Source organism: Bombina bombina, chromosome 12, assembly GCF_027579735.1.
Source record: "Bombina bombina isolate aBomBom1 chromosome 12, aBomBom1.pri, whole genome shotgun sequence".
NCBI classification, from domain to species: Eukaryota; Metazoa; Chordata; class Amphibia; order Anura; family Bombinatoridae; genus Bombina; species Bombina bombina.
Genome location: NC_069510.1, coordinates 24,517,426 through 24,538,556, shown reverse-complemented (window position 1 = coordinate 24,538,556; position 21,131 = coordinate 24,517,426). Strand labels below are relative to the sequence as shown.

The 21,131-nt window shown below is 37.9% G+C and overlaps 1 protein-coding gene across 6 annotated transcripts in view; it reads left to right on the top strand.

The window, feature by feature from the left end:
- The window catches only part of RALGPS1 (Ral GEF with PH domain and SH3 binding motif 1), a 1,173,485-nt gene that overhangs the window by 1,133,850 nt on the left and 18,504 nt on the right, over positions 1–21,131 (top strand). For all 6 annotated transcript variants that reach the window (XM_053695590.1, XM_053695591.1, XM_053695594.1 and 3 more), the window contains 3 exons: positions 9,284–9,364; positions 19,580–19,636; positions 20,482–20,587. In XM_053695590.1, coding sequence (XP_053551565.1) covers positions 9,284–9,364; positions 19,580–19,636; positions 20,482–20,587 — 244 coding nt within the window. The remainder of the gene's footprint in view (positions 1–9,283; positions 9,365–19,579; positions 19,637–20,481; positions 20,588–21,131) is intronic.

The following is a 21,131-nucleotide window of genomic DNA, read 5'->3' as shown; positions in this document are numbered from 1 at the left end:
ATATTCCTATTTAAATCTAAATACTTACCTATAAAATAAACCCTAAGATAGCTACAATATAATTAATAATTACATTGTAGCTATGTTAGGGTTAATATTTATTTTACAGGTAAATTGTTAATTATTTTAACTAGGTATAATAGCTATTAAATAGTTATTAACTATTTAATATCTACCTAGTTAAAATAATTACCCAATTACCTGTAAAATAAATCCTAACCTAAGTTACAAATACACCTACACTATCAATAAATTAAATAAACTACAAACATCTATCTAAAAATACAATTAAATTAACTAAACTAAATTACAAAAAAAAAAAAAACACTAAATTACAAAAAATAAAAAAAGATTACAAGATTTTTAAGCTAATTACACCTATTCTAAGCCCCCTAATAAAATAATAAACCCCCAAAATAAAAAAAATTCCCTGCCCTATTCTAAATTAAACAAACTTCAAAGCTCTTTACCTTACCAGCCCTTAAAAGGGCCTTTTGTGGGGCATGCCCCAAAGAATTCAGCTCTTTTGCATACAAATACAATACCCCCCCCCCCATTACAACCCACCACCCACATACCCCTATTCTAAAACCACCCAAACCCCCCTTAAAAAAGCCTAACACTACCCCCCTGAAGATCTCCCTACCTTGTCTTCACCACACCGGGCCGAACTCCTGATCCGATCCGGGCGATGTCTTCCTCCAAGCGGCAAAGAAGAATTCTTCCTCCGGCGATGCCTTCCTCCAAGCGGCAAAGAAGAATTCTTCCTCCGGCGACGTCTTCCTCCAAGCGGCAGCAAAGTCTTCATTCTTCCGGCGGCATCTTCAATCTTCTTTCTTCGCTCCGCCACCGCGGAGCATCCATCCCGGCCGACTACTGAACTTGGAATGAGGTACCTTTAAATGACGTCATCCAAGATGGCGTCCGCCGAATTCCGATTGGCTGATAGGATTCTATCAGCCAATCGGAATTAAGTTAAAAAAATCTGATTGGCTGATTGAATCAGCCAATCAGATTCAAGTTCAATCCGATTGGCTGATCCAATCAGCCAATCAGATTGAGCTTGCATTCTATTGGCTGTTCCGATCAGCCAATAGAATGCGAGCTCAATCTGATTGGCTGATTGGATCAGCCAATCGGATTGAACTTGAATCTGATTGGCTGATTCAATCAGCCAATCAGATTTTTTTAACTTAATTCCGATTGGCTGATAGAATCCTATCAGCCAATCGGAATTCGGCGGACGCCATCTTGGATGACGTCATTTAAAGGTACCTCATTCCAAGTTCAGTAGTCGGCCGGGATGGATGCTCCGCGGTGGCGGAGCGAAGAAAGAAGATTGAAGATGCCGCCGGAAGAATGAAGACTTTGCTGCCGCTTGGAGGAAGACGTCGCCGGAGGAAGAATTCTTCTTTGCCGCTTGGAGGAAGACATCGCCCGGATCGGATCAGGAGTTCGGCCCGGTGTGGTGAAGACAAGGTAGGGAGATCTTCAGGGGGGTAGTGTTAGGCTTTTTTAAGGGGGGTTTGGGTGGTTTTAGAATAGGGGTATGTGGGTGGTGGGTTGTAATGGGGGGGGGTATTGTATTTGTATGCAAAAGAGCTGAATTCTTTGGGGCATGCCCCACAAAAGGCCCTTTTAAGGGCTGGTAAGGTAAAGAGCTTTGAAATTTGTTTAATTTAGAATAGGGCAGGGAATTTTTTTTATTTTGGGGGTTTATTATTTTATTAGGGGGCTTAGAATAGGTGTAATTAGCTTAAAAATCTTGTAATCTTTTTTTATTTTTTGTAATTTAGTGGGTTTTTTTTTGTAATTTAGTTTAGTTAATTTAATTGTATTTTTAGATAGATGTTTGTAGTTTATTTAATTTATTGATAGTGTAGGTGTATTTGTAACTTAGGTTAGGATTTATTTTACAGGTAATTGGGTAATTATTTTAACTAGGTAGATATTAAATAGTTAATAACTATTTAATAGCTATTATACCTAGTTAAAATAATTAACAATTTACCTGTAAAATAAATATTAACCCTAACATAGCTACAATGTAATTATTAATTATATTGTAGCTATCTTAGGGTTTATTTTATAGGTAAGTATTTAGATTTAAATAGGAATATTTTAGTTTATAAATGAATTAGATTAATTTAATATAAATTTAGTTAGGGGTGTTAGGGTTAGATAGAGTTAATATAGTTAATATAAATACTATAGTAACTATATTAACTATATTAACCCTAATATAATTAGGGTTAATATATATAATGTAATACCTATATTAACTATAATATACTTAGGGTTAATATAGATAATATAGCTGGCGGCGGGGTAGGTAGATTAAATAAGGGGTTAATCATTTTAATAGAGATGGCGGTGGTGTAAGGGGCTTACATTAGGGGTTAATAATATTAATATAGCTGGCGGCGGTATAGGGGGATTAGATTAGGGGTTAATAATTTTTATATAGGTGGCGGCGGTGTAAGGGGTCAGATTAGGGGATAGATAAGGTAGATGACAGCGGTGTAAGGGGTTCTAATTAGGGGATAGATAAGGTAGATGGCGGCGGTTTTAGGGGCTCACAGTAGGGGGTTAGTTTATGTAGATGGCGGCGGGGTCCGGGAGCGGCGGTTTAGGGGTTAATAACTTTATTAGGGATTTCGGGGGGGGGGGGGGGTCGCGGTTGACAGGTAGATAGACATTGCGCATGCGTTAGTTGTTAGGTTTATTTTAGCAGATCGCGGTTGACAGGGCGATAGACATTGCGCATGCGTTAGGTGTTAGGTTTATTTTAGAAGATCGCGGTTGACAGGGAGATAGACATTGCGCATGCGTTAGGTGTTAGGTTTATTTTAGCTGCCAGTTTAGGGAGTTACGGGGCTCCAATAGTCAGCGTAAGGCTTCTTACGGCTGCTTTTTGTGGCGAGGTGAAAATGGAGTAAGTTTTCTCCATTTTCGCCACGTAAGTCCTTACGCTGCATATTGGATACCAAACTGCGCGGGTTTGGTATACCTGCCTATGGCCCAAAAAACTACGGGCGACGGCAGAAATATACGCGCGTAACTTCTAGGTTACGCCGTATATAGGATACCAAACCTGCGCAAATATTGGCGTCGCCGGCTTTTGCGGGCGACTATTTTTATCGGATCGACCCCCAGGGTCTGTGGACTCCAGAGGAGTCATCTCTTCCAATAAACATCTTGGAGTTGAGAGCAATTTTCTATGATTTAATAGCTTGGCCTCAACTAGCTTTGGTCCGATTTATCAGATTTCAGTCGGACAACATCACCTTGGTGGCCTACATCAATCACCAGGTTGGAACTCAGAGTTCCTTGGCAATGAAGGAGGTGTCTCACATTCTCCAGTGGGCGGAGTCTCACGATTGTCATCTCTCTGCCATACACATACCAGGTGGACAACTGGGAGGTGGATTTTCTAAGCAGGCAGACTTTTCATCCCAGAGAGTGGGCTCTCCACCCAGAGGATTTCACAATGATAACTCTCAGGTGGGGGGGTTCCGGAGTTGGATCTGATGGCGTCTCGTCAAAATGCCAAGCTTCCAAAGTACGGTTCAAGGTCAAGAGAGTTTCCCAAGCCATTCTGGTAGATGCTCTAGCGGTTCCTAGGAGCTTCAATCTAGCATACCTGTTTCCTCCGTTTTGTGTTTCTTCCACAAGTATTTGCTCGCATCAAACAGGAGATCTGATTCACGGATCTGGTGATAATGTCATCTCTTCCTCCGTGGAGGTTACTTTTTAAGGAAGGACCTTCTACTTCAGGGTCCCTTTCTTCATCCAAATCTGGTTTCTCTGAAGCTGACTGCTTAGAGATTGAATGTCTAAGTTTGGCTAGACGTGGCTTCTCTGAGAAAGTCATAGATACTATGCTTCAGGCTCGTAAGCCGATTACTCTCAAAATTTACAATAGGGTATGGGGTAAATACTTTCATTGGTGTGATTTAAAAGGGTTTTTTTAGAACAAAGTAAGGGTTTCTCGAATCTTGGCTTTTCTTCAGGAGGACCTGGAGATGGGTTTGTCAGTCAGTACTTTAAAGGGTCAGATTTCTTCTCTGTCCATTCTTCTGCATAAATGTCTGGCAGCTCTGCCAGATGTTCAGTTCTGCCAGATCTTCAGTCTTTTGTTCAGGCCTTGGTCAGAATCAGGCCTGTATTTAAATCTGTTGCTCCTTCTTGGAGTCTTAACCTTCTTCTTAGAGTTTTGCAGCAGGCTCCGTTTGAACCGATGCATTCTGTTAGTATTAAAATTACTATCTTAGAAGGTTTTGTTTCTTCTTGCTATTTCTTCTACTCGCAGAGTTTCCAAACTTTCATCTGCAGTGTGATTCCCCTTACCTTATTTTTCATGCTGATAAGGCAGTCCTTCGTACTAAGCTGTGGTTTCTCCCTAAGGTAGTGTCGGATCGCAATATTAATCAGGAAATTGTTGTTCCTTCCTTTTTGTCCTAACCCTTCTTCTCAGAAGGAATGTCTTTTGCATAACTTGGATGTTGTGCGTGCTCTTAAATTTTACCTTCAAGCAACTAAAGATTTTTGGCAGACTTCTGCCCTGTTTATAGGGGTCAGAAGGCCACTTCTACCACTCTCTCTCTGATTAAAACATGTTATCCGTTTAGCTTATGAGACAGCTGGACAGCAGCCTCCTGAGAGAATTACAGCTCATTCCACTAGAGATGTTTCATCTTCATGGGCTTTCAAAAATTAAGCTATTGTGGAGCAAATCTGTAAGGCGGCTACTTGGTCTTCTATTCATACTTTTTCCAAATTCTACAAATTTGATACTTTTGCCTCAGCTGAGGCTTCTTTTGGGAGAAAGGTTCTTCAAGTGGTGGTGCCTTCAGTTTAGGTCTGCCAGTCTTGTTCTCCCTCCCTATTCATTCTGTGTCCTCTAGCTTGGGTATTGGTTTCCACTAGTAATTAGAATGTTTCGTGGACTCTCCATGCCATAGGAAAGAAAACAAAATTTATGTTTACCTGATAATTTTTTTTATTTCCAGGCATGGAGAGTCCACGACTCATCCTTATTCAAATTAAGACGGCAGGTTTTTTTTTTGTTTAGTCCTCAGGCACCTCTATACCCTTGTGTTATCTTCTTTTTCCATTTCCCTTCAGCCGAATGACTGGGGGTTATGGGTAAGGGATGTGATACTTGACAGCTTTCCTTGGGTGCTCTTTGCCTCCTCCTGCTGGCCAGGGGTAGATATCCCACTAGTAATTAGAATGTTTCGTGGACTCTCCATGCCCGGAAAGAAAGAAATGTATCAGGTAAGCATACATTTTGTTATGCATAGACCCCTCATTAATACTTTTCACGCAGCCAAAAGGATATAATCAGAGACCTGACCAGTATCAAAAGTCATGTGCACCAAAAATGTTAAACTCTAGCTCCCATGTAAATCTTGGAGCCCTCAAGGGGAATCCAGAAATTAGAATGTTACTTCATTGTGATCAGACCAAGGAGAAATGTAAATTCATGAGCGGCCCATCAACATTACTAAGTGGAGAGCCTGGGGTCAATTTATTAAATGGCAAGCGGACAGGATTTTGCTATAGCGAATCATGTCCGCTCAACATCGCTAAATGCCGACACAAGCATTTCTAGTTAAATGCTTGTGCGATGCCGCCCCCTGCTCACTGGCGGCCAATCGGCCTCTAGCAGGGATGTCAATCATTCCGATAGTATCGGATCGGGATGATATTGGAGAAGTTTAGGAGCAGCGGTCTTGCTTCTTAACTTACGCCAGAAATTATGGGCATAGAAAGCATCATCTGCTGCTTTTTAAATCTACCCCCTGTCTCCACCCTGTACACCATTCTAAGGAATTGTAAAGAAAGCCAAAATTACTTAAAAGCAATGGATTTTGTGAAAATAGTTACATATAAACAATATACATAACAACAAAGCAAAACCAACAACTCTTGAAACACTATATTTATAACTCTAGAATAAGATAAAAACAGACATATGGAGCCACTTATATTCAAACTTGAAGGGCAAAATAAACCAACATCAAAAAAACTTTTCATCCAGGCTGGACATTGTTATAGTCTGTTCTCTTTTCTGATCTTCTTATCTGTATTGAGCAGAAACATTCTCTTTAATAGCTTTATCCATCAAGTAGTCAGTGTCATCCATTAAGTAGGGACCCTACTGTGGCATGAAACCTCTGCTGAACTGCCCAGCAGCCCAATATTTATGCAATTTTGTTTCAAGTGTAAGCTACAAGTAAGGTAATGCACAAAAACAATATTTTTGTTGTAAAGAGGAATATATTTCTGGGCTGTAATGCATAGATTACTATATTAAACTCCCTCCCTGATCTGGATTTCGCCCCCAACACCCACATAGACAGCAATCAATAAGGTTACTAATGGCCTACTTAGAGAAACATTGAATGGCCACTTCTCTCTGCTAATTCTTCTTGTATCTGTCTGCAGCCTTTGATACTGTTGACCACTCTCACTTGCTCCAAACCCTACAATCCTCTGGCATTTCTGAAATGGCCCTGTTGTGGTTTTCCTTCTACCTGTCTAACCATACCTTTAGTTTAGCCTTCTCTTTTACATCCTGCCCCTTTATCACTTTCTGTTGGGGTACTACAAGGCTCTGTTCTCGGTCCCCTTCTTTTCTCAAACTACATGTCATCCTTAGGTCCCACAGGTTTCAACATCATTTGAATGCTGATGACACCGGAATCTACCTCTCTGCAACAGACCTATCTCCTTCATTGCTAACTCCAAAACATAGCTCTTTATTTCCCCCTTCTTCCAAAATCTTTCTACCCCATCTTTCTTCAACTGATAATAACATCATTACCTGAACCCTGCATGTCTGATGACTTTTTGACTCAGATCTTTCTTTCACATCTCACATGCAGTCTTTTGCCCATTCCTGCTGTTTCCACCTTAAAAACATCTCCAAAAATTGCAACTTCTTCACACAAGATACAACTAAGATTTTAATCCACTCTCCCTTCATTTCCCCCCTTGACTATTGCATCTCCATCATCTCTAACCACCCTAGCTGCAGTCTATCTCTCTAACAATCAATAATAAATGCTTCTGCCAGGATGATCTTACTTACATGTCACTCCTTTCCTCCTGCATCTCTCTGCCAGTCCCTTCACTGACTTCCTATACCCTCCAGAATAAAACACAAAATCCTGACAGTTACATTCAATGCTCTCAATAACACTGCTCCTCCTATATCTCAGACCTCGTCTCCAGATACTATCCCTCCCGTCCACTTTGCTCGGCTCATGACCTCCTTCTCTTCTCCTCTCTTGTTACCAATTCACATTTTCTGAACTTCCCTATTTGGTGAAATTCTCACTCCACAACACTTTCCCCTAGTATTCAAAGTTTCAAGAATTCTGTAAAGACTCAACTGTTCAGGGTTGCAAATCATGTACTATAACCTTCTTTACCTAACTTCCTCTCCTCCTTTTGTCAAGCCCTAGAACGCCCTTAGCATGTAAGCCTACGTGACCCACTGTTTTGTAAATCCCCTTCATGAGAGCTGATTTAAAAGAGTGTGATTCATGGCAGGTCCCTCTACCCATTTGTCTCCTCTAAATGCCACCTTTGCATATTCTAGCTATGTTTATAGTGCTGAGGAAGCTGTTTGGGGGATCTAGCTGGTAATAATAATAATAATATATATATTTCTGCACCATTGTTTTTTAACCTATTATACTTTTAAATAAGCACAAAAAGGAAATAATCCCTTCTTTATCTACATATTTATCTCCTTTGCGGGGGTTAAACACATAGTAATCCAGGATTAGTAAGAAAACATGTACATACTGTAATGAATTAGAGAGAGAAAAAGCAAATCTATTACTGTAACGTCAAAACCAAATATGTTGAGTGTTTTTCCAAGGGGTAAATCCTGTGTCCTTTCTGTGGCATGTCAGGAATTCCAATTCACTCTTAATAGTCTTGAGTGTTTGGTTAGATTAAAAGCGACTACATTATGTTTTAAACCGTCTTTCGTTAACCACATAAAAAAGCACCTTCCATTAAGCAGTCTTTGTATAGCGTATACAACTACTTTTTGTGTCCACTCCATGACCCTTTTATAGAATGCAGGATACTGTTGTAAAGTGCATAGTTTGCCAACACCAGAGTTAAAACCTGGAATCCATTACTGGTAGGGAACATCTGAAGCCTTAAAAGTCTACAATGGGCAGGTCTTATACGAAGTTAAGTATTTTAAGAGTTGCTTATTCGCTACAGGTTTCAGCTTACCATGGCTCATTAGCAAGTAATCACAACATTGATCGCCACAAAGCACAATATTGTTTGTTTTTAATGAGGATTTTACCTAATTGAGTATATAATATAAAGGCTGTTTATGGTATGTTTTCATTGAATGCATATTTTAAAAATAAAGACCTGTGGGTAGGAAGCAGATGGGCTGATTAATGTAGCAACATAACATGGCATAGAATAGTATCTTCCAAACTAATTTACCTGAGAACAAAAAAAAGTAAATTGAGACAACATCAGAAAATAACATTATCTCTTTATCATTGGCTCTGAACTTATGTCTTCACAGTGAAAATGAACGCACAACACCTCTCCAGAACAGCACAATCCATTTCAACACCCAATAGCTGCTATCAAACACTTATTGTGTTCTAACACCATGTACATGCCACTGTGCTGGCATAAACCTTTATCACACAAAACCAGGGTTTCACCAGTCAGTTCAGAAAATATTAACATATGTTGAATTAAATAATGTATTTATTTATTTTGTGAAAACCAAATGCCAGAGACAGGTAGAATAAACCTACTATAAAAATATATTGTTTGACTAATGTGGCGGAAAATAAATTTAAAGCAAAGCATATCTGTCTGAAATCATTCTATCTATCTATCTATCTATCTATCTATATATCTATCTATCTAGCTATCTATCTATCTATCTATCTATCTATCTATCTATCTATCTATCTATCTATCTATATATATCTGCCTATTTGTTTTTGTCTAGCTATATCTGTCTGTTTATCTTTCTAGCAATATCTATTAATAATCTGATACATTAATGTTAACTATGAGGATAACATCCATTATGTTTTGACATTTAACATTTTGTGCAAGAAAAGAGGAAAGTAATGTTCTGCCTTATATGAAAATATATCTTCATTTTGTTGAATGACTATACAAAAGTCTAGACTTATTTCCTTGCATGTTTTCTTGGGTATGCTTTTTTGGCTCCATGCATATATTCAGAACTCATATTTAAATTTGCAAACAGGGGTCGGTTGTATGCCACGCTGGGACCCAACTGGAGGGTTCCAGTACGAAATTCTCCAAGAAGTCGAAGCTGTGTTTACAGGTACAATTAGGTGGTGGGTCTATATTTCCAAGTGTAAAGATTTTACTTAATCCTTTCAATCTGCATGCCAACCTCTTTAATTGCAAATCATATTTAAATTGTATATAGCACCAGAAAAATACTGTTCTTCTCTTAAATCTTTTGCAAAATCTCTATTTAATGAGACATTGTTTTAGTTTTGTTTTTTCAAGGGATTAAGTACTGATTTGATCTGAATTTAGAGCTCTGCTGGTTACACAATTGCAGAATAAAGTATATAACAAACTAATAATGTTTTATACTGATTTATAACTATATACAACAGGTTTGTGGACATATTGTTTAAATAGATAATTGTAAGAATCTAACACAAACACATGCACACACAAACAGAATGTATAGACCAGGAAAGTATATTAAAACAAATGCTGATTCTTTGAACCACTCAATCAGCAATGTAATAATGAATCTAATTGTATTTTATGTGATAGGTATATCAGGCATTGGTGATATATCATTGATATATAAGGTCCCATCTATAAAACTGGCAGTTGGTAAAGAACTCACCAATAGCTTGACCTGTTGGAGAGTTTGCAGAAAACGTACAAAATATCAAGCATACGCATGAAAGGCAGTGCAAAGGTTTATTTAATGGTGTTGAGTCACTAACGAGAAAAGCAAACAAGGCACCATTACTTTCCTAAGACAAATCTGCTTTCACCATTTTAGAGACGCAGAATTTAACAAGGTTTGCAAAGCCAAACTTACCAGAAATGAAAGCCGGCTTTTGTTCATAAGTTAATATTTCCAATGCATTTTTATGCGTTGCACCAATTTAACAAGGTTGAATATATTAAAAGGCAAATGTTGTAACTACATAGGGGGTATCACTCATAGAGGTACCAGCTCAGTTGGTTACATGAAGCACATCTGTAGCCCTCTTCCCTGGTCTTCCAGCCAATGAGAGTGTTTAACAGAGAAATGTTGTACTCTTAAAGGGCCAATGAAGTAATCATTAAAGATGTATGATTCAGATACAGCAGGTAGTTTTAAAGCACATTCTAATTGACTTCTGTTAGCACTCCTGGTCACAGACATAGGATAACACACATAGGGACACACATTTATACACAGAAATAAGCCCACTTACTTGGGTCACAGTCGGGTCATCCATCATATTTTAAACAATATAAACCTAAAATATAAACATATGTTTAATGGAATGATTTAAAATGGGAGAAGTAATTTCAGGGGGACAAATACTTCATTATAAAAATGTTACAAATAAAAACAAAAAAAAGTCTTCTAGAAAGCAACAACTTTTAAATTCAAAGGTTTCAAACATTTCCAGGACGATTTAATTTTCTATGATCTCTTTTCCCTAGCTCACTTGCTATTTCTTATCACTAAACTATCAGATCCACATCTCTCACAAAGGGCAGGTGGTATCTGGGAAGAAGGCTCCATGCCACGTGCTGCCATTGGAAGTTCTAGGCTCAAAAGGAATATTTTACTGATAATAAAAGTGTAACACACTAAAAAACAGGGTAACATTTCACTCGCCTGTCCTGATTTCTCCCCTGGCTCCGCAGCACATGTCACATGATCATACAGGAATTGGGATGCGCGGCTACAGCATGGTAGGAGTCTGAAACAAGAAAGTTCTTATCTTGAGAAGTTTCAACAGCTTAAAGGGTTAGTAAACCCCAACATTTTCTTTTATGATTCAGATAGAACATATAATTTTAAACAACTTTCCAATTTAATTCTATTATCAAATTTTCATCATTCTCTTGTTATCCATTGCTGAAGGGACAGCATTGCACTACTGACAGGAAGCTGAAAATATCTATTTAGCCAATCACAAGAGACAAATGTGTGCAGGCACCAATTAGCAGCAGCTCACACTAGTGTATGATATGTGCGTATTCATTTTTAACAAGGGATACTAAGAGAACGAAGCACATTTGAAAATAGAAGTGAATTTAAAAAGTGTCTTAAAATGACCTGCTCTGTCTGAATCATCAAACTATAAAATATAGATATACGGCGCTAATCTAACTAGACTCTAATGCCTCTTTAAAATTTAAAATCGATACTGGTATAACCAGATTGTGATACCTCTTGAAATTTCAACTAGGTGCTGAATAGATAAATGTAATGTATACAAAAGACGTTTAAAATATGCAAAAAAGTGAAATAAAATTCCTTAAGCCAATAGCATTCATAAAAATTGCAATTCTAAAACACCATATTCATTCTTTCTTAGCAATTCCTTCATAGAGCTCCCAGTTCATGTTTACTACAATATTAGCTACCTGCGGAGTTTTAATATTTACGATACCGATGTCCGGACTTCAGTTCCTTTTTACAGCAGTTTTATGTTTCTTAAATGTCCCAAGAGGGATTGTGTTGGAAATCCGGGAACCGCTGAAAATCTTGTACTGCCGGGATCTATGCTGCCGGGGGCTGCTCCTCGAACCTTTATCTCCTCACTTCTGGTAAAAGCAATCAATCTGTGCAAAAAAATAACAAGAGCGCAAACTCCGACTCAAGTGTAGTTTTATTTAAACACACAATAAGCGCTAACATATTTGCACTTACTGGATATAAAATGATAAAAAGCCTGTCATGTTATGAAGTCCACTGAGCTGCTGCGGATATTTAAGGCCACTTAAGGTTCTGTGTGGTTCCTGCTACGTGTCAACGATCTTAACAGGATCACTGTGGGCCAGCAATAGCTGCACAGGAAGTTTAATTTTCACTTTCCTATCCCTTTAAAGTGCTAATCTGTTAGAGCATGTTATTTTAACACTAGTTACACTGCAGTGCTATTTGTTTGACCCCCACAAATAATTATTCATGTAATTAAAGTCCCAGGGCACTGCTGGTCTCAAGCGGAAACTGCCGCTGATCTAGGGTTACCATTAACACCTTTTTCTGGAAAGAAAATATTGTCCATGCTCTTTAACATGAATTTACTTACGCCTAGATTTAAAGTTTTGCGGCCAAAGGGGTGCGTTAGCTCCGCGTGTTTTCCCCCCCCCGCACCTTTTAAACAATGCTGGTATTTAGAGTTCTCAGAAGGGCTGCGTTAGGCTCCAAAAAGGGAGCGTACAGGCATATTTACCGCCACTGCAACTCTAAATACCAGCGGTGCTTACAGACGCGGCCAGCTTCAAAAACGTGCTCGTGCATGATTCCCCCATAGGAAACAATGGGGGAGTTTGAGCTGAAAAAAAACCTAACACCTGCAAAAAAGCAGCGTTCAGCTCCTAACGCAGCCCCATTGTTTCCTATGGGGAAACACTTCCTAAGTCTGCACCTAACACCCTAACATGTACCCCGAGTCTAAACACCCCTAACCTTACACTTATTAAACCCTAATCTGCCGAGCCCGCTATCGCTGACCCCTGCATATTATTTTTAACCCCTAATCTGCCGCTCCGTACACCGCCGCTACCTACGTTATCTCTATGTACCCCTAATCTGCTGCCCCTAACACCGCCGACCCCTATATTATATTTATTAACCCCTAATCTGCCCCCCCAACATCACCGCTACCTACCTACACTTATTAACCCCTAATCTGCCGACCGGACCTAACCGCTACTATAATAAATGTATTAACCCCTAATCCGCCTCACTCCCGCCTCAAAAACCCTATAATAAATAGTATTAACCCCTAATCTGCCGACCGGACCTCGCCGCTACTCTAATAAATGTATTAACCCCTAAAGCTAAGTCTAACCCTAACACTAATATCCCCCTAAATTAAATATAATTTAATTAAATAAATGATTCCTATTTAAAGCTAAATACTTACCTGTAAAATAAACCCTAATATAGCTACAATATAAGAATAATTATATTGTAGCTATTTTAGGATTAATATTTATTTTACAGGCAACTTTGTATTTATTTTAACCAGGTACAATAGCTATTAAATAGTTAATAACTATTTAATAGTTACCTAGTTAAAATAATTACAAAATTACCTGTAAAATAAATCCTAACCTAAGTTACAATTAAACCTAACACTACACTATCAATAAATTAATTAAATAAACTATCTACAATTATCTGCAATTAAATCAACTAAACTAAATTACAAAAATAACCAAAACACTAAATTACAAAAAAACACTAAATTACAAAAAATAAAAAAAGATTACAAGAATTTTAAACTAATTACACCTACTCTAAGCCCCCTAAAAAAATAACAAAGCCCCCCAAAATAAAAAAAATGCCCTACCCTATTCTAAAATAAATATTTTACAGCTCTTTTACCTTACCAGCCCTTAAAAGGGCCTTTTGCGGGGCATGCCCCAAAGAATTCTGCTCTTTTGCCTGTAAAAAAACATACAATACCCCCCCAAACATTACAACCCACCACCCACATACCCCTAATCTAACCCAAACCCCCCTTAAAAAAACCTAACACTAAGCCCCTGAAGATCTTCCTACCTTATCTTCACCACTCCGGGTATCACCGATCCGTCCAGAAGAGGGTCCGAAGTCTTCATCCTATCCGGCAAGAAGAGGTCCAGAAGAGGGTCCGAAGTCTTCATCCTATCCGGCAAGAAGTGGGTATCCGGACCGGTAGACATCTTCATCCAGGCGGCATCTTCTATCTTCTTCCATCCGGCGTGGAGCGGGACCATCTTGAAGCAGCCAACGCGGATCCATCCTCTTCTAACGACGTCCTAAGTCAGAATGAAGGTTCCTTTAAATGACGTCATCCAAGATGGTGTCCCTCAAATTCTGATTGGCTGATAGGATTCTATCAGCCAATCGGAATTAAGTTAGGAAAATCTGATTGGCTGATTGAATCAGCCAATCAGATTCAAGTTCAATCCGATTGGGGAGATTTGGGGACCGATTTATTAAGTTGCGGATGCTGCTTATTCCGCATGAGCCTTCTGGCTCGCCGGGAACAGGACTTAAGAAGCAGAGGTCTTGAGGCCGCTGCTCCTTAACTGATCTGCCACCTCTGAGGTGGCGGACTGCAATCATCACCATTAGATACGGTCAGGATGATTGACTCCCCTGCTAGCGGCCGATTGCCCACGAATGTGCAGGGGGCGGCATTGCACACACATTTTCACTTGTCCAATGTTAAATGCCGACATTGTATACTGTCGGCGTTTAGCGATGCAGGGCAGACATGATTCGCTATAGTGAATCATGTGCACCGGGGTATGATAAATCTACCCCAGTGTCTTCCTAAGTTTGATGGTAACAGCCAGATGTGTACCCGTAGCCCACTGTGCCTTAGACGGATGTAACTGCATCTCCAATCAAAGCCATGTAGGATGAAACATAGATCTGGGGTTAGCTGTACAAGTCTTTCATAAAATAATTGCCTGGCATTTTGGGGCTGGACTGTCCTTTTGGATGTGATCAGACTTTGTAAATTGTTTTTTAATTGTACTCAGTATCTGAATTGTGAATGTTTAATGTTAAATTAATAAACGAAGATCTGTCTGGGGGAAGTCCAAACACACTTACTAAATATCTCATCCCCTGCTCAAGTCAGGATATGGATAGGAGATGCGTGCTCAGGTTTAAGGACGGTTACTTAGGCAAAATAATTATTAATGCTGATCATACACATTTGTTTTTTCTCTGCAGGCTGCCTCCTTAAAGGGACAGTCTAGGCCAAAATAAATTTTCATGATTCAGATAGAGCATGTAATTTTAAACAATTTTCTAATTTACTTTTATCACCAATTTTGCTTTGTTCTCTTGGTATTCTTAGTTGAAAGCTTAACCTAGGAGGTTCATATGCTAATTTCGTAGACCTTGAAGCCCACCTCTTTTCAATTGCATTTTAACAGTTTTTCACCACTAGAGGGTGTTAGTTCACATATTTCATATAGATAACACTGTGCTCGTGCACGTGAAGTTATCTGGGAGCCAGCACTGATTGGCTAGACTGCAAGTCTGTCAAAAGAACTGAAAAAAGGGGCAGTTTGCAGAGGCTTAGATACAAGGTAATCACAGAGATTAAAAGTATATTATTATAACTGTGTTGTTTATGCAAAACTGGGAAATGGGTAATAAAGGGATTATCTATCTTTTAAAACAATAAAGATTATGGTGTAGACTGTCCCTTTAAAACCCATTTATTAGGTGGAAGAGGCAGGTTCACTGCTATGTTCTATAAAACTCTTGATTTCAAGGACACACAGTGCCAAGGCGTCTGGGCAGACGTGGGTACTTATGATTAGGAAGTGATCTGTGTGTTATTAGAAGATATTAATATTATTAATATCAGAATTATTACATCTCTTACTTGAAGGACAATTAAATACAGTAGAATTGCACAATGAACATATGCATATTAAAAAGACAATGCAATAGCACTTAAAGGGACACAGAACCCACATTTTTTCTTTTGTGATTCAGATAGAGTAGCAATTTTAAGCAACTTACTAATTTACTCCTATTATCACATTTTCTTCATTCTCTTGGTATCTTTATTTGAAATGCAAGAATGAAAGTTTTGATGCCGGCCCATTTTTGGTAAATACACTGGGTTGTTCTTGCTGATTGGTGGATAAATTCACCCAACAGTAAACAAGTGCTTTCCATGGTTCTGAATTAAAAAAATAGCTTAGATGCCTTCTTTTTCAAATAAAGAAAGCAAGAGAACGAAGAAAAATTGATAATAGGAGTAAATTAGAGAGTTGCATAAAATTGCATGCTCTATCTGAATCACGAAAGAAAAATTTTGGGTTCAGTGTCCCTTTAATCTGAATATTAAATAATAGATTTTTTTCCAACAAATTTTACCATAAAATTACAAAATACTTATACGTATAAACTGTGAATTCTTGCAGTGAGTCTAACCTTTTTATAACAAAACAGGGTTGTTGTTTTTTTTTTTTTTGCGTTTTAAGCATGTTTCCAAAGTTGTTGAGGTTGTAATTATTTTAACTGCTTAGCAATAGATTCTCATTTCATTTGCAAGATTTTATTATTCAGCAACTATGGGATAGATTTTGAGTGGTGCGCTGTTGCGTGCAAGCGATAAGGGGTTTATCGGGGCTCTTTGCGTGCATCAGATGTAGCGAGCATACAACAAGTTGAAAGTAAATGTGTTCACTTGAGTGCAATTTGACTTAACGCGCATGGGATATTGTGACTTCAGACAGCTTGACTAAAAAGTTGCAAAAAACGCATCTAAAATACATTGTACAGTTCCACTCATAATAACACTGTCTAGTAAAAAAAAATGTAATTGCGTGTGAGCGAAAAGGGGTTTATTGCGGGTCATTGTGCGCGTCGGAAGTAGCATGCGTATTACAGCACTAAATAGCGCTCCACTCATAATCTAGCCCTATAGATGTCACTAGTGGAAATACTCACTAACAATCTGTAGAAAATATAAAATACAAAAAAATCAAATATTCACAATAAAATGAAAAGAACAAAAAACAAGAAAACATAAGTGAAGCGATGCTGAATGAATTTCAGGCGTCATCTCATCATCACAACCCTGTGCATCCTTACAAATGAACCTAGCTCATTGTCTTCACAAATTCCCTTTTATTTTATGAATTGCTTCTTATCTATTAACTGCATGGTATCTGCATTCATACACAATGTCTGTGCATCTTTACAAATTCTAAATGACTTTAGCTTCTAATCCAACACAATCACGTGTTTGTTTTGTTAAACTGTATCCTGTTATCTGTCCTTGTTCTGTCTTTATGTCTTAAATGTTTCAGTTCTAATTCAAGTAGTGCACAGTTCACTATTATAGCAGTATATAGTAACTGTTGTTCAGACAAACGCACCTTTTTCTTGCTTAATGGTTCCCGAGCATAGGTTATAGTTTATAGCAAGCTTACTGAAAACAAAAACAACTTATTAATGTCTATCCATTATTGCATAAACATATTTATGCAATTAGAGTCAATCACAATTGTTAGAAAATATGTAATATGTTTAAAATCTGTTTTGTTTCTCTCTCTGATTTCAAGTTCACTCTTTTTCCCCATATTAAAGTCTTTGGCTTCTACAACACTACCGAGAGACACCAAAAAGCAAATTCTGTAACCTACTCTTTTCGTCAGAATGCTGCAATGCAATAGCTGGTTTAGGTAATTACAGCATTTCGAAGAAAGCCTAGTGCGCAGGATTTGTTTTCTCTCAAATTTTACAAAACAAGACACATTCACCCATGTAGTAAAATCAAACATAACCAGTAATATCAATTCATGACATCCCTGTCACTGTTTCAGCAGCATATGCACATATGCTGAGAGTTTCTCGTGCACCATCATTAGAACACTCTCGGAGCTCAGAGAGCAAGCGTTGCATGTATTCTGTAGTCGATTACTTGATTTGCGTCATAAAGGTACCACTGACTGAGTAAGCACGGAGTTTAAATGCTAGTGCACAGGGCATGCACATTATATATGCATATGCTTTATAGAAACAGTAGCAACTTTTACTAGACACATTTTTGCTAATAGAAGTATATTAAAGAAATAAAATACAGAGATTTTAGGTTTAACCATTAGGTCAAAGTTTTGACCATTACATGTTTCATAATATTAAATTTGAAAGAGCGTCTTGACCAAAGTTTTACATTTTTATCTAAAAAAAATGTTTATTAGATGCACCAAAACATTGTAAAAAAATCTTTCAAAATTTGCTTGAAAAGTGTTTTTTATGGATCAGAATGCCGCTGTCCCATTGCGGTAAAGGGGGTGTTATTGTACCACAAACACTTGTTTGTGATATGTGTGTGGGGTTTTCTAATAGATTAGAATGGATTTGAATTTGAAAATCCTGTTAATAGCCATGTGATGCACCTCACACAGGAATATTTTATGGTCTGGGATAGACCCCTCTGCTAGAGAGAAGATTTATTAGCTGTTAGATCAAATTGTTATTTGCATTAGTTATACACCCCACTACACACTGCTTATTGCTCAAACAAAAGGCTTTAATATGGCAAAAGAGAGCAAGACAGCTTATTGCAAACCGGGGATGCTAAAAGCAGTTTCATAGTTAGCCATAAATAAGGTAATATTCTTGAGCCTTTCTTGGTATGCTTTTCAACAAAAGACACCAAGAAAACAAAGTCAATTTGATAACAGAAAATTGATTGGAAAGTTGTTTAAAACTGCATGCTTTATCTGAATCATGAAAGCTTAATTTTGACTTTACTGTCACTTTAAGCGTGTATATTTGTACAATTTGTTTGAAAATATGAGTAGTATATGTAGTTATATTGCATTCAATTTATAATATCCAAATTCATATATAGTTTTGTGCTAAAAATGTATTTGCTAACTCGTATCTTTAGTATAATGTAATTCCCCCTAGCTAATCTCACCATTAGTGAGTAGCCCTCCGTATTAGGTTTTGGGCTCTCCCTAGCAAGCATGCCACTATAGGCAGTTATTAGCTGCTTACAAATCACTGTGAATTTAAAACAATTGCAAGAAGACTCTAAGGGCCCAGGGGTGTGATTATAAACCACTAGAACAGGTTGAGATATTGATCCCCATTTATAAATCTGCAGATTTAGCTTTGAGAACCGAGATGCTAGTTAGATAGAGGTGGTCTTAAGACTACAGCTACTTAAACTCTCTGCCATCACAACACTTGTGGAGTTAAATCATCCAGCCCATATCTAATTAGGATTATTGCCTTGGAAGGACAAGGTTCACGGAGGCAAACCTCGTCTGTCCAGGCTTTAATAAATGGGGCACAGCAACCATTTATAACCCTTTACACACATAAAATACACCAAAATATAAATATGGATACATTTGTTATGTAGTATAGAAGGTGTCCCAATTAAATAGACTCTCCCCTGGGAAATGAAGATTAGGTACCATTCTCACCATATTTCCCTGCAATGTCTGATGCATTTCTGAAGGCAACAAATATATTTAATTTAGTTTCCCAGAAGTATTTTGTAGGTCATTTTAGAAGCACTATAGTCCCTTTAAATGTATTCAACAATATTTTGGAAAGACTGTTGTGTTTTGCAAATGATATTGTTGCATTGTGAAATACAGAGAGTTAAAACAATAAAAATAAAAGTTGTGTCCATTAAATACATCACAAATTGATTTGCTTAGTGGAGAATAGGAAACACAATTCTAATGAATGAATCTATTGATTAATGTGAAGACGATATTTGGTGGAAATTGTACTATGAATTTGCCCAGCTTCAGGTGTGCTTATGACCACGTAATTATCTTACAGCTCCACGCGTTCCGAGAGAGCAAGTGCCTGGATACAAACAGGAGTGCCGTCTGCATGGTGAGAATAAACAATCCCACTTCTCTTTCTAGTGTGGGATCACTGCCTTTCCTTTCACAGCAGCACAAGAAACGCTCTAATTAGTGGTAGATAACAACAGCTTGGCCAATTTCTGTCTCTGGGAAAAGTAGGTTTTATGAAAAAAGCTTTTCAGCTTAAAGTGGGAAATGGACAAGGTACACAGAACCCTCTGGAATCAAGATTACATTTCCCAAAAACTAAGGAGGCAATTTTAAGCAACTTTCTAATTTACTCCTATTATCAGTTTTTCTTTGTTCTCTTGGTATCTTTATTTGAAAAGGGAAGAATGTAAGCTTAGGAGCCAGCCCGTTTTTGGTTCAGAACTCTGGGTAGCACTACATTTAGCCACCAATTATCAAGCGCTACCCATGTGCTGAACCTAAAATGGGCCGGCTCCTAAGTTTACATTCCTGCCTTTTCAAATAAAGATACCAAGAGAACAAAGAAAAAATGATATTAGGAGTAAATTAGAAAGTTGCTTAAAATTGCCTGCTCTATCTGAATCATGAAATAAAGAATTTGGGTTTAGTGTCCCTTTAATCATATTCTTAGAAAAGAGGGGATTAACAGATGGTACTTTTGTCCAGTGAAGTGAATTTGCAGTTTAACCTCATGCTTGCCAGGGATGGCTTCACTGACTTGACACATTGTGTATGTAGGTTACCTTTTTTGTTAGTCTACCTCTTCCTCTTATTCTTGCTATAGAAAGTAGTGAGCTAAACAGAGCTAGCTAACGTAGCAGAGACCTAGCTAACCCTACGGTTGCTTAGCATGTTACTTTGAAGCAATCACATTGGTTTATTTGAATACTGTTTGTTTCCTAGGCCTACGGGTGCGTGTAGCTGTATTCTGGGAAGTTCTTCTGGTGTCATCTCTATGGAAGGACCATTAAGAAGAAAAACATTATTAAAAGAAGGGAAAAAACCTACGGTAAGATCACACTATAGAAGACCCAAGGTGTAATCATGCAACACTGAAAACAAACAAATGAACTATTATGGGCCAGATTACAAGTGGAGCATTATTAAACGCTCCCGCTCAAGCGTTAACTCCACTAGAAATAAGCTTTTTGCGCGTTTCGTGTTGCGATAGTATTACAAGTTGCTTGCGCGCTAAACCGACACGTGTTAAAAGACGAATTTAGGATATTGCTCCCGATAACCTATTCCCCCATAGCACTCAATGGAGCAAAAAAAGTTGTTGCTCTAACCCGACATATTAATTCCAACTGCAATCAAACAAGCAAAAATCCTGATGCACGTGATAACCCCCTTATTGCTCGTGCGTAACTGTTAATGCTCGATTCGTAATCTGGCCCTATATGTATCAGGAAAAATCACATTTTGAATGTTTGAGAGTTGATAAAAAAAACGTAACTTAAAATGAATGTTGTTAATATTAAATTATCAGTAAAAAAAACTGTATAATATTAGAGACAAATCCTCTCCAAACCAGCAATAGCCTCTTGTCATTT